General features: G+C 39.8%; 1 protein-coding gene across 3 annotated transcripts in view; it reads right to left on the minus strand.

Moving 5' to 3' along the window:
• Positions 1–8,660: 8,660 nt before the first annotated feature.
• The window catches only part of rnf144aa (ring finger protein 144aa), a 30,513-nt gene continuing 24,394 nt past the window's right edge, over positions 8,661–14,779 (minus strand). For all 3 annotated transcript variants that reach the window (XM_003453238.4, XM_005477099.3, XM_025900745.1), the window contains one exon: positions 8,661–14,329. In XM_003453238.4, the coding sequence (XP_003453286.1) occupies positions 14,198–14,329 (132 nt within the window). In that variant the 3' untranslated portion in view covers positions 8,661–14,197. The remainder of the gene's footprint in view (positions 14,330–14,779) is intronic.

Consider the following 14,779-nt stretch of genomic DNA (forward strand, 5'->3'; position numbering starts at 1 on the left):
ACATAAATAAAAATGTATATAGGTGTGACTTCTTGATTCATAAAGGATTAGAGTCTAGAAAATATATTGTCCTTGTTGATAGGCTGCTGAAATCTCATTAGAAGTTATCTCTAAGGAGTGCAAACTTTTGCTGTTTTGCACCTTAATTCAGGTCAATATGTGAAGGCTTTATGTCATAATTAGTTAAATGTACCAAGTTGCTTCTTCTTTTTTATGATCCTGCAGCTCAGCTGCATGTTTTTAGTTAATCCACCCCAATTCCCCAGATCTTAGATTCCCTGCCATGGTTACTGCTGCTTTTTTGCCAAATGGCAGAACAATTGCTACAGTCAGCCGTTACTTAGAAAATGATAGAGGCTATATTCCCTTCATACTTTATGTTAATAATGCATGATACAAGCTTACTCCATGTAAAAAAAAAAAAAAAATCCCTGACAAAAACCAAACATCGTCTTAAGGTGTTGGGTCACTATGTTCTGCCAGAAAACCTTAAGTATCACTCTTTCTTCAAGTCTTTTGAGTTCTTCTAAAGAGATGGACCACCATTCTTCTAAAATATGTTTCTGCATTTGAACATCTGAAATATTCAAGTTCTTCAAATGGGTTGTGATCTTGAAAACGTTGAAGGCCACAGTATCGTCTTTTTTTATAATCGTCAAACCAAGGCCTTCTGAGATCGTTTTATCATTTATTCGCTCAGAACAACTCTCAGAGAACAAATAGGCCCAAACCATGCCTGCACAATGCATAAGAGAACTCAGTATCATGGGTTCAGGTTTTTCCTATTTAAATGCGTCCTGTTCAAGAACATCCCATATCTGTGCCTTGAGAAACTCTTGGATTGCTGTTGCAGTATACTTTGGGTCATTTTCCATTTGCACTGTGAAATGCTGTCTGATCAGTTTCACAGCATTTGGCCGAATCTGAGCAGAGAGCATAGCCCGGTACACTTCACAATTCATCCTGCTACTTCTATCAGCAGTCACATCATCAATAAACATCAGTGGTCCACTAACAGACTGACAGCCATACATGCCCATGACATAACAATGCTGCCACCATGTTTGAAAGATGAGCTTGAGATCATAAGCTGTTCCTTTCCTTCTCCATACTTTTCAATTCTCATCATTATGATACAAGTTGATCTTGCTTTCATCATCCAAATAATTCAGTATTCTAGAAATGGGCAAGCCTTTTTGTTTTTTTAGATACTTTGTGTCAAAGTGTAATCTGGACTTCATGTTCTTGAGTGTAACACAGCAGTCCCCAACCGTTTTTGCGCCACCGACCAGTTTATGTCCAACAATATTTTCACGGACCGGCCTTTAAGGTGTCACGGATAAATACAACAAAATAAAACCAGTACCAGTACCAAAAAAAAGAAGATTTATTCATAACACACGAGAAAAGACCCAGGGAAATGAAGTTAACGATAAAAACGCTAAATCCAATCCATTATTATTATTATTATTATTATAAAAACCGATAAAAACCCTGCAAACCATAAATTTCACACCTGAGCCTCAACTCTTGCAGCCTGGTACCAAACGACTCACGGACCGATACCGGTCTGTGGCCCTGGGGTTGGGGACCTGTGGTGTAACCAGTGGATTGCACCTTGTTGTAAACCCTGTATTTCCATCTGTATTTCTTGATTACAGACTTTGACATTTATATGCTGACATCCTTGAAAGTGCTCTTGACTTTGGTTAGATGTTGTGAAGTTGTGTTTCATCACCAAAAGAAGAATTCTGAAATCATCCACTTTAGTTATCTTTGTGGTCTTTTAGTGTTAATGAGCTGGTCGGTCCATTGAGTCTTTTTAATACCTAATCACATTCTTTGCTTGCTTCTGAGGTGTTTATATTCTCTGATAGATTTATTTACATTTTTAATATCTTTCTACCTCATATTGAGAGTCCAAGTGAAAAGCTACCAAAATGAGTTCAAACCTTGAAATCAACACAAAATATTGGTTCTGCTTTGTCATGGAAGAAAAAGGAGACGGGGTTAAATTGGCCATGTATTTCCTTTTAAGTCAATTATTACTTTTAGCTTAGAAAATGGGAGACTACATAATAATGCCTGTAAAACAGTTTTGTTTTTTTCTTTCATTAAACCCTTTAAATTAAAGCTGAAAGCCTGCAGATTGTTTGATTTAAAATCCACTGTGGCGGTGGATTGGGGGTAAAATTTTAAAATGTGTCACCATCCAAAAACTTATTGACATAACTGCACTATATGCAGTTTATACAAAAAAAGGATCAAATTACCTTAAAAAATTATGTTTACTATGCTGTATGCATGCTTTTGCTACTTGCAAGTAGGTCTTCCTAAGCATCAAACTTACCCAACCTACCATCCTGCAGGCTTCATCTGTACATCTCTGACATTTGTGTATACTAGGAATTCCCTCCACCCATACTGTTCACATACTGGAATTACTTAAACTCCCACATTCACACTCACTTTTTGATGTTATTTTCCAGGTGTGTAGAGCTTAAAGGCAAGGTTTAGGCTCTAGATTTGTGTTTATAACTAAATGCCAAATAAATGCCTTCATTAAGAGACTCTCTGTAAATGGTGCAGTTGTCCCTTCTCTGCGATGGGACACTGCACATCCTATCTGTGATTGCAGCCGTGTGAAGCTGCTATAAAACAGGTTGGCCCTCTAATGTGGTCTAAGTTCATTACAGTCCTCCTTAAATCCTGATCTTTGTGTTTGCTTGTGCTGATTGGCACGTCTTGACACCAAAGACACAATGTTACTTCTTTTTTGTTTAGTGCAGCTTTTTAGCAAATTTATCACTTACCTTTTTGTCTTACTGAAACTTAGGACACTCATTCAGATTTTTTCCCCCTAAAATAAATAAATAAATAAATGACCCTAAAATGTAGTTTAGTAATTTAGTATACGACTCCTCGGCGAGGGGAGCATTGAAATGTGTACCACAGTAGATGCCTTGTGGCCCTCGACAACACACTCGCTCGTCCTGTGGTTACATTTTACAGAGTGGTCTTGGCATTCTTGGTCCCATCTTCAGGCAAGGAAATGGGATAACTTGTTGTTGTGCATGTTTGTGTATCTTTTCAGAGGGAACACTTTGGCAGGCACCATTACCGCCCAGCAGTAAATTGCCTTGTAAATTACAGTGCCGGGGTAATAAAGCCAGATTTGTATATCACCGGGAGTGGAGACTGTGTCTGTCTTGTAAATTTAATTAAACAGCAGGTGCAAAATCAGGTCATATGGCTTTGATGTGCCCCATGTGAGAATGACAACCAGACAAAGATTCTAATACGAGCGGCATTTACATATTTTTGCATGTGGCGTGCCGCTTGTACGGAGGTAGGGGGAGCCTCGCCTATCACCTTGTAGTGTATTAAATTTCCCCCAAATTAAAGAGGATTTTAAATTAGCTGTCACCTTCAATTTTAATAGATCTACAACTAAATAAATGGTTAATCTCTTTAAAGAAAAACATCCCCTTGTTTGTTTAGTGTGCATATAAATGCTGCCATTACCTATAACTAGTGAAGACTGAAACACTTTTGGACTAATTGGCTCTTATTGCCTGCCTCCTGTACATTGCACCTCATCACTAACCTATTAGAATGCAATTAAAGAACTTCTAAAACTTCTCAACTTCAAATAAAAAAAAAAAAAAAAATCAATGCACGCTGGATGGTATTGGGAAAAACTGCAATTTTTCTGGCCAACTGGAGTTGTGTTTTAATATAGATCTCCTTCAGGCTGATGTGCACTGAAGCCAAAAATCATCCTCTTATGGCTATGCTTGACCTCTGACACTGTCAACGCGCTGTCTGGGCTCCAGAAGGCCCTTTCCTGTACATCTCTTTGAGCTCTCTGCCAGAGAGCCTACAAACGTGTCAGCGGCATCAGTTGACCTGTCTGCAACACCTTCGCTTGTTTCTTCCCCATTTTTTTCTTCTTTTTTTTTTCTTGTTGGGAGGAAGTGGTTGATAATTACCACCTAGGATGTAGCCATCTGTGCCGCCCTTTCACGGCCTGTTAAGCTTGCTTTTCAGAAAGTTTACTGTTGACAGAGGGCACGTGAGAGGAGTGAACACCAGGGCGTGCTAAAAAGATTGCACACTCAAGCAGTATTAAAAGCAGCGCTAAGGAGCTGATTTACAGGCTGAGGAGGTGGAGGAGGCAAAGGAGTAGGTGCTAAAGAAGGACGGGGTTGGGTATGCTCATTAATGTGCTTGCATCCAGAATAGTAATACTGGAAATTTACATCTAGTCAACATCAAACCATTTAATCTGATCATTACTACTAAGCGAGTTTAAAAGTGACCACAAAAGTTCACCATCTCCAGCTTGTTTTCATCCCAGCGCGCACGCTCTGCTCGTGTTCCGGCTCTGTAACTTTTCATCAAACCTGCCCATCACTCAGAGCTGCCTATTGTCGTCAGACGTGAGGGACACCTGTGTTTCTGCAATAAAGCACCAGTTATCGTCAAGCTGTCGGATATCTGTCACTATGGCAGGCTCGATGTGGAAGCCTTCACTGTCAAAACCTGTCACTTCACCGAGTCTTTAATGAGAAAAAGCCAAGTTGGAACCACAGGCACAGACGTGTGCGTCTGAGTGAGTGAGAGATGGAGCAGGCTGAGGGAACAGGTGCATGGCTGGAAGCTGTGGTGGTGGTAGGAGCAGTAGGGGCTCGGTACAGTACGTCATTCCTGATAGCTGATGATTCCAGTCCCACTAATCAAACGCACATCAACTGCCAGTGACTAAAAGACACATGACTGACATTTCATAAAGAGCAGCGGGATGGAAATCGATCCAGCTCTGTTTTACAAACTTCCTCTTAAACTCGCAGAGGAAAATATTTTTTCCCCACTCTAGCCTCGGGTATTATAAAAAAAATCAATTTGTGAGCTTCAGATAATTTTCTTCCTAAACCAAATATAAACTGAACTGGAGCATCCTTCCATGATTGATTTCCCTGCAGTTCATTTTCCACCTGGCAATATCCTCATTAACTTGAGTGCGTTTGTATTTGCCTATGCGTTCATGGCAAACCCGACTCCGTAAGATCCTCACCAGTGCGTCATCTTGACAGAAAACAGAATTTGTTAAGATTTCTTCCGGCAATCGGCAACTGTTATCCTCACCAGGCAGGCCTGCTGTCCCGGCAGGCTTTTCAGAGGCCAGGTGAGGAGGCTCAGGTGAATGCCCCAAGGCAAACTTCTCGCAGATAAAAATCGAGAGAAAGGAGGGATGTTGGGGAGTGAGACAGGAGGCAACTGGAGTTGGAAAAAACAGGAATAGTTTAGAGAAAGAAATGGGTTTAGGCGATGAGGCAATGAGGTGCAATGGCAGGAGGCTAAGTCAAACAAAACTCGGTGCAAAGGGAGAGGATGCCGATGACACATGAAATCAACAAGAATGCAGAATACTAATTTTTTTTCATCATGGATTACTCCAGGAAAATACATATTCTTATTTTAACTTTTTCTTCACCAAACTCTGCTGTGTTTGAATGAATTCCAAGTTTTCAAAGAGTACTTTTATTCACTTTCTTGTCCAATTTGAATGGGAATACTCATCTGAGTGTTTAACTAATCTAAAAAACAGCTATGCAGTTGGAATAAATGTGAAACTACAGTCAGCAGCTTAGCTTAGCATAAAGGATGGAAGCTAGGGAAAACAGCTGTCCTGGATCTGTCCAGAGGAGAGAAGCAAGTGAACCCTGTGAGAGGAACAAGTTTTTAAAAAGACGCTACAGACTATTTTTTGCACATAACTGTGATATCCTGAAGTTTCTTCTATGCCAAAACCTTGTAGTTTTTGTGCAGGTTAAGAAAAACATGTTGGTCGGTAAGCTGTTCAGCAGTATCAGTCTTCTTATCCAACTTTCAGCACTGATCTTTTGCCCACATCTCAAATTCTTCCTTTAATGTGATATTTTGCGACATCCCACGTCCATGGTGCACCCACTTAAAAAAATGATTTCAAGACTATCCATTCTTTTTTTTTTGAGCCCATCTTGCTGAACCACAGGAAGCTAATGAGAGCTAATAGGTGTCACAGCCTTGAGGGACAATGAGCAGTACAGCTCCACGCTGGGATAAAATAGATCAGAGGCAGAACCCTGTCACCGTATGTCAATCACCAGCTGATGTACAATGGCCCCTGGTCACAATTAGAGCCCTGTGTGCAAGTATGAGCAAATACACATGCCTAATATTAAACCTTAACCCCCATTGGGAGCTAGCAGGGAGCTCTTAGCTCATAATGTCAATGTGTGTTTACGGCATTCTTTCCTTAGTGGAAGTCTCCATCAGAGTGACAAGTGAGAGCGAAAGAAAGAAAAGTCAGAATGGGTGTGAAAGCTCAGTGGGACAGAAAATACTGAACGGTTGTATTGTTGTATTCTGCACCTACCAGTGTTTCCTAAGTGACACATGTGCAAACAAATAGGTGAACAAAATGAATGTGTGCTTTATTTATCCCCAGCTAATTAGAAAAATGTGTCGCAGGATTGAAAAATAGGTGGAAAAAGAAAAAACATCTTAATAATTCTGCACCGAACACGTCACTTAATATTTGATTTATTTAAAGCCACTGTGTGCCACTACTCACAAACACAATGGGATGTTTTTCATAGCACTCTAGTTCCCTCTTCTGGCAAATGGATTTATGGTTAATATTGAGTGAATGGGGAATATTGCTTTCAACACTATTGATTACGTCCCACTGGCGCACCTTATGGACTGGATGGCTCACATGGATGTTTCTACTGATTTCTGGTCACTCAAAGAAAATCTAAAGAAAACATTTATAGCTGCAAACATTTAACTGGAACCTTTTGAGACTGAGAGGAGTGAATATCTTTGAATTTTATACTTCGGGTGCATAAACACATTGACCAAAATCAGACAGGCATGTTTAAGTACTCTCTAATATTTGGTAGAGAAAATTATTCATATATGTAAAAAATGGAAAATGTATCAGACAATATGAAACAGAGGTATTTCTAGTGATGTCATAAGTTTAACAGTAGAACTGATTATACACTTTTATTAATGCAAATACTAATTCAGACATTAACATTCATGATAACAATTAATGTCAGTAAAAATCAGTATGTATGTTTTAAAGCGGTCTTTAAATCGGTGTTTTCTGCTCTCACATGAGTGGTTCCCAAGTTGTCAATAGCTCTACATGAGTCATAACATAAATCATGCAAAAATAGAGCTGTTTGATAAGGTAAAATCTGCTGAAGTGTTAGTAGTTTAAAGACTTGAACTGTTCCTTCAGTGACTGGGAATCGAAGTCCAGAAGATTTTGAGTCCCTGCTCTGAATATTCAACTACTAACAGGTCGAGCAGACAGATCATGCAAAGCACCGTTAAGATAGTTCAATTTGCATTTCATACATTAGACACACTAGGTTCACGTGCATTGTATATTCAGTTTAAATTAAAAAATAAATAAAGGGCTTCTGACTATTTTAAGACTTTCAATTCTCACTTGCAGTAATTTTGAAGGCTTAAAGCTTAAGAGTATTGTTGATATTGTAAGTACAGAGCAGCAGATGAGGGGGGTGTTGATGGGGAGCAGGATGACGACTTGGCAGCAGGGTGTTGGAAGGTAAAGCCAGAACAGACCAGCCTGATGGGCCGGCAGCCAACACACGTGTGATAGCAGAATCTTGTGTTCTGTAACAGAGCAGGTGCAAAGGCCTCGTCTCTTCTCTTCCCATCCATCCCCTCTTTCAGTGCCGGGGCTTGGCTCTCTGTTTCCAGTTTCTCTGAGGTTCAGCTCTTTGTCTCGCAGGTGATACACTCATCTCTGTCTCTCCGTCCATCCCCGCACCTCCTGGCACTCTCTCCCTGCATCATACTTCATTTGCTCCAGATAACACATCAGCTTCAGCGCCCATCCACAAACCTTGTCACCATGGTGCCCACAGATGGCAACTTCCTGTGGTCCTGCCTAGTGATTGGTGGAGCGACTTCCAAACAGAGAACAGCTGGTGAGGGATGATATATCACCGAGCGTTTGCACTTTCATTTTCAGGGTTGTCTTGTTAATGCTCCCGATCCAGCATCTGGCAGGAAATAGAAACAAAGGAAGAGAGAAGGAGAGAACAACCTGTTCTTTGGCAGACCTTAACAAAAGGCCGATACATCTTTGATGAACACAAAGAGATGCAGTGGAACAGAAAGAGCCGCAGTGAATAAGAAGGAAAGATGCTCGGTGCACTTTAAATAAGGACTAATCGAAATATTATTGTCTATATGATTCAAAAAGTCATTTTTATATACAAGTTATTAAATGAACCAGACAGGACGGTTAGAATAAAAAAAAAAAAAAATAGCCTTGTGAAAGGTAACAAAATTAGCTTTTTGTTGGATCTGTTACTCTTCTCTTTTTACTTCAGGTATCTATGTTAACAGAAAATTATACACTTGGAACACTAGAGGGAGCTATCTGACAATTTCATGAGCCAAAAGGCGTCTTTGAGACATGTTAAGAGATTCATTTCCCCTGCATGCCACACTTAAATGAACTGAAGTTAATCACAACTGTAAAAGACGTCTCTAGGTTACATTTTTCACCTAGTTGTACGCGGCTCCAGTTTGAGAACCACTGGCATCGGCGAAAGAAGAGGACAGAATCACGAAAACAACAACCTTTAATACCTGGTGTCACAGTGTTAGTGGAACTGTAGATATATTAAGATGCCAATTCTAAAGTTGTACAGAATGGATTTAATGCAATTTTACAATGGTCATAGCTTTGTTATCATTTAACCTTTAATTACTCAGTGAACTAGAGACATTGTTTTCTCATAGTCCTGTGTATGGAAAGCAGTTTCTTTGAAAATAACCCCCCTACGGCAGTGACCGATAATTGTAAATCATTGTAATTAATATACGACCAATAAAGGGGTGAAAAATCCCTCTATATAAACGGGTAATACAAATACACAAACTGATGTAACAAGTGTACAAAACATAAAATATATCAAAAAAGAAAAAAGTAACAGACACATGAAGGCCATCTACTAAATATAGGAAGGCTGACCAACATATTTTATGGCTGAACATCAAAGTGCATTTTCTAAACGAAAGAAGAAAAACAAAAACAGGATGACAACTTTATCAGTGCCACCATATGAAAGCTCTTTAGAGGCTACAATATTATATTTACCATGTAGAAGTCAAAGAAAACTCATGCAGCTTCATCTCTTGACACAACAAGTTATAAAATATAGACTGCTGCTCGTAACCAAACTTGATCTGATAGTTACAAAGTCGATTTTGAGCCTTTGTAAAATACCCTCTTTCCATTCAGGCCCCAAGTAATGAGAAGCAAGCCCTTACTCAGGTCATCCTATTCTCCAGCACCTGTGCTGATGAATCATCCGCGTGAAGTGGTTGTACTCTGTAGGCCTTTATGTCGAGCCCTGAAAAAACAAGTAATTATGCTGCCCTTATGTTTGTTGCATAATACAGTATCTACCTGTTTATTAATGCCAGCAGACATTGGTAAAGACGAATGTTGAGTTTGAAAAAGAAAAGAAAAAAAATGTCCATGATTTGTTACTTTGTGCCTTTCAAGAATTCGATGGACTTTTAGTTTTTGGATTTAAATAAATGTTTACTAGTGGTATCAGCCCCCTCCCGCTGTTCCTCAAACTGTTAAAACCCCTAAAAAACAAATTAAAAAACAGTTATGATCATCTGCATTGACTTTTCCATAGAGTTCGTTTTAGCTGCTAAACTCCTCCAGTAAAACACAGCAGGCACCATATCACGCACGTCACAGATCATATCAAGAAGAAGAAGTAAAACGATAAAATCCATATTATACAGTGCAGCGCTTACATAAAGAAGCAATTATTTCAACCCTGTAAAAACTGTTAATACATTACAAAGACGTGATCAAAATGCACACACAGCTTGGCTTCCTTTTGCCTTCTGGGAAATCTGCTTGGCACGATTGTCATTAAACCAATGAGAGTTTCAGGAATTTAAATGATTTGCAGCGAAGAAATGTTGCTTTGAAAGGTAGAAAATTTAACCGGATTTGGTGTCAAATGATCATGCTCCTACAGAAGGCAAGGCCAATGAAAGCAACCCAAGCTACAGGTAACGCATTCAAACCTAAAGGCTACTAATAATAACATAATTTTGTTCTAAAATTTAATATAAGAGTTAAAAACAGGTGGGAGGTGCAGGTGATCAGCTACTGTTTAGCTTATACAGTATTAGCTACTCTTGTTAACCCCCTTTATTGGCAACTGTAGCCACACTTTTAATGAAATGCTACATGAACACTGATGAATTGCACCAGAAGGGAAGCGAGAAACCGAATGGCTTATTAAAACACTGGAATGGCTATGACGGGTTGGCACAGTGGTTAGCACTGTCGCCTCAAAGCTCGAACCTGATGTTCAACTCTGGTCTTTTCTGTGTGGCGTTCACATGTTCTTCCTGTGTGGTTTTTCTCCAGGTGCTCTGGCTTCCTGCCACACTCTGAAGACATGCAGGTGCTATGCACGGTAGCAAAACTTAAGTACAAAGTTCTCCCATAAATTGTTTCTCATCGTCTCTATTTTAAACTGAAAGGTTTCTACTTTTTTCCTCAACTGACTCACAGTTTTGGTAAAAAAACAAAACAAAAAGCACAATCTCTTTCAATTCCAGGCTTTACGTAATGGGACATAATAAAAAAAGTTAGCAGGTCAACTTAAAATACTTCCTCAGGTGATTAATATTTATTTAACAAAAACTGAGCCAAAGTGCAAAAACAGTGAGAGAAAAACTAAGTGCAGCCTTACTGCTTCCATAGGAAATAAGAGGGGACAATAGCAGCCAGGTGCTGCTAATCAAATGCACTTGTTTAACTGATCATGTGCTAGTGTGAGCAGCTCTATTAAAGCAGGCGCAGTTTGCTGGTCTGCAGCACTCAGGTGGCTTTTAATGAGGGAAGACCTCGGCAATGATCTTAAAGAGCGACCGCTGCTGCCCATCAATCGTGGAAGGCCTTCTCCAAACTATTTTACAGTGAAAGATTTTTCACATCCATCCAATCATTCTCTTCTACTTATATCCTTACTGGGGTTGTGGGGGGCTGGAGAATATCCCAGCTATCATAGGGTGAGAGGCGGGGTACACACTGGACAGGTCATCAGTCTGTCTGGGCTAACACAGAGAGACAGAAAACCACTACTCACATTAACACCTATGGGCAATTTAGACTCACCAGTTAACCTAACTCCTCTAACTGCAGGTCTTTGGACTGTGGGAGGAAGCTGGAGCACCCGGAGAGAACCCACGCAGACATGGGGAGAACATGCAAACTCCCCAGAGAAAGGGAGATGGTTAAGGCTAGATGGTGGAGTTGAACTCAGCACCTTCTTGCTGTTAGGGAACAGTGCTAACTGCAAAAATCCAATAACTACATCTCAAGACTCTCCAGGCCTCAGTTAGGATATTAAATGTTAAAGATGACAGTACAATTAGAAAAGAGAAAAAGAAACAAGTATGGCTTGTTTGGAAGTGTTACCAGGACAACGTCTCTTCTCTCTATAAAGAACATAGCAGGACACCTTAGGTTTGCAAAGCTGAATCTGAGCAACTTACAAGACTTCTGGAACAACATCCTTTGGATAGATGAGACCAAAGTGGAGATGTTAGGCTATAAAGGCTAATGCCACTTATGCTGTGTTTGGTTTTCATCAAATCAACACAGACCCCTCAGACCAACTATCAAGCACGGTGATAGAGGGGTGATGATTGGGGCTTGATTTCGAGCCATAGGACAACTTGCAATCTTTGAGTTGACCATGAACTCATCTGTAAGCCAAAGTATTCTAGAGTTAAATGTGGGAACACCTGTCCATAGCTGAACAGGACAATTATCCAAAACACACCAGCAAATCTACAACAGAATGGCTGAAAAGAGGGGGGGGGGGGGGGGGTGGAAGGGCAAATCAAGGTGTTGCAATGACACAGTCAAAATCCAGACATCAACCCAACTGAAATACCATGATGAGACATTAAGAGAGCTGTGCATAGATAATTGCACAAAAACCTAAATGAATTAAAGCAATACTGAAAAATGAGCAGGCCAATATTCCTCCACTGGACCCAGAGGACCAAATATTTTCTTTTATTATGTCCTGGTCTGAAAAACCTCAGAACTGACAGTTGGTAATTTAATTTTTCTGAAGACTGCAAAGAAGTTGTCAAATGCAAATTTCTTCTCTGGAAACTTTAAACTAGCCTAAGGACAAAAAAAAAAAAAAAAAAAAAAAAAAAAAAAAAAAAGCAATGCACTGTATATAATGAACATAAAATGGATATTTTCCAAATGATTCCCTGATTAAATTAAAGCGACGATATGCTGACATTCTGCAGCTCTCATTACACAATACTTCCTTACAATTAATCATGGCCAATCAATAACCTTATCATTACGGTAATGCACAAACTTGCATAGATAAAGTGATATAGTATAGAGCAGCTTGATATTCATGTGCCCAAAGATTTAACATGCTTTTTAAATTTACTCTATAGGCTTTTCTGACATTCCTGCAAGGAATAGCTGCTTTTTGTTGGAGGTCTAACTACCAACAAAACAAAACAGACACTCGGACCACTAACATATGCAAGTTTGCAGTTTGAGCCAGCGGGTATTTGTTAAGACTCAAAAAGTGGGAGATCTGAGTTGATCTTGAGATCATTCACAACCATAGTTGGATTGATCGCTCTCCTGCTTAAAGAGGCTCAGAAAATACAGGGCCTAGATCACAAAGAACACCATTTGAGAACAATTATTTATATTATATGTAGAGAGAGATATCCTCGTTTTTTGTTTTTCTTTTTTTAACAGTATGGCTATTAACAGAGTGACATATGAATGACATCATAGAATCGTCTGGATATAAAGGGCTTCACTGACTTTAGTCCTTAAAACATGCTTTCCCTGGGATCATTTGGATCTGACTTGTTCTTTTAGTGCATGGGGGGCTTGCCTGATTTTCACTACTTTTAATTTAAGGCCATTCATTTCTATTTGGCTAGACTGCCGCCTAGGGACTGAGAAATACAGGAGTGACATCTCTTTTAGTGAATTAAATTAAAACGGCTCCACAGCACGTGGATACGAGGTCCTTTGATAGAGTTTAATTTAATGCTAAAGGGGAATGCCACTCAATTTGTGACATTTGTGAATTTAATGTAGAATGCAAAGACAGTAAAAGGTAAGGTGATAGTTAACCAAAACAAGACGCGATTATCATTTTACCACAGGAAAAACTGTTTTTTTTTCCTTTTAATGCATTTGAGAGGCAGTCCCCTTTAATATGTTTGCCTAACAGTTGGAAAAACACTGTAAAGTACAACACATAGACACTACTTTGAGCACAGTTCTATTAAAAGCGCAGGATTATAAAACATTGACATCATCAAGAGGACGTGCTATACACTGAGCTGAGAGTGACGCTAGCCTCCCATCTCTACCTCAGTCGCAGACATGACAAAGAAATCATGTTCCGTGTGCAAATCGAGTGAACACCAAACATCCGTGGTGTAACTCTATTATGCTACTGACTGAATCTGTAGAGCTACATCGAGTGTGGTGGTGAGGGAAAAGCTTTTGTTGCGCATAACAAACTGACGAAACAGAGCGATGAAGTAAGAGTTCTTTCTAAGGTGGCTCCTGCATGACATGGTCCATACAAGAATAATAATAAAGAAAAAAAAATCATTTCTTGATGTTGGTTTTTTTTTCCCTCCTTCATTTGCATTTACCCACCAAAGTGCAACAACAAATTAACCCACACCTCAGAAGAGGAGGGGGGGGCAGCTGAAGTGGTGCAGTCATCCTCCACGTCCCCAGTCTGGCAACTTCTCATACATTTGGACACAGTAGTCCCTCAACGAGTCTCATGTCCACTGATCTTTGACCCCTGCACCTCTCTCCCTCGAGATAAACATGTAGGGTCGCTTTTCTGCCATGCCTCCCTCATGCAGAGCAATGGATCCCAAAGCGGCTTAGGCTGGTGCCGGTTCAGCCCAAAAAAAGAATAAAGCTCTCAAAGCTGGTGGGATGGAAAAAACAAATGTAAAAGGGGTGAAAAAGGACAAAAATAGACGGGCCCATCCTTGAAGTGGCTCCCTGTGCCATCTCGGATGGTGTTTTTTAGGTTGGCAATGGGTCATCATCGCCTTTGCTGCACTTGCACTTGCAGCAGAGGACGATGGGAGTGGCCAGGAGGAGGAAGGGAGAGGCAACCAGCAGGAGAAGGCCAAAGCCAGCAAAGATTCCCACAACCTGCAGGGAGACAGCAGCGAAACATTAAAATAAAAAAAAAACAAACAAGAACAACAAAAAACCCAATTATTTAAATAAATGCAGCATTCTTTTAAACATACAAGCAGCCATGCATTTAATCTATTAATGCTGCATTTCAAGTAGCGTTAACAGCTTTCAAAGTCATTTCAGAAAATTTTATTGCCGATTTTCTCTACAGTATGTGTCATATAAGTTACCGATATTTTTTTGAGTAATTGTGCATATACTGTTTCCCAAGTGTCCCAAACTATGAGCACGATTTCTGCAGTAACACATGTTCGCCAGTAGATGTCACCAAGTGCTTTAAAATGACCTTTTTTTTTTTTTTTCCAAGGTGTTAAGAATGGTCCGGTTTATTACAGTTTTACACATTAGGCATCACAATTTATATTTTCATAATTGGGCAAGTCCTTTACCTCTTTTTTTTTT

The sequence above is a fragment of the Oreochromis niloticus genome, linkage group LG19 (genome assembly GCF_001858045.2).
Source record: "Oreochromis niloticus isolate F11D_XX linkage group LG19, O_niloticus_UMD_NMBU, whole genome shotgun sequence".
Classification (NCBI taxonomy): Eukaryota; Metazoa; Chordata; class Actinopteri; order Cichliformes; family Cichlidae; genus Oreochromis; species Oreochromis niloticus.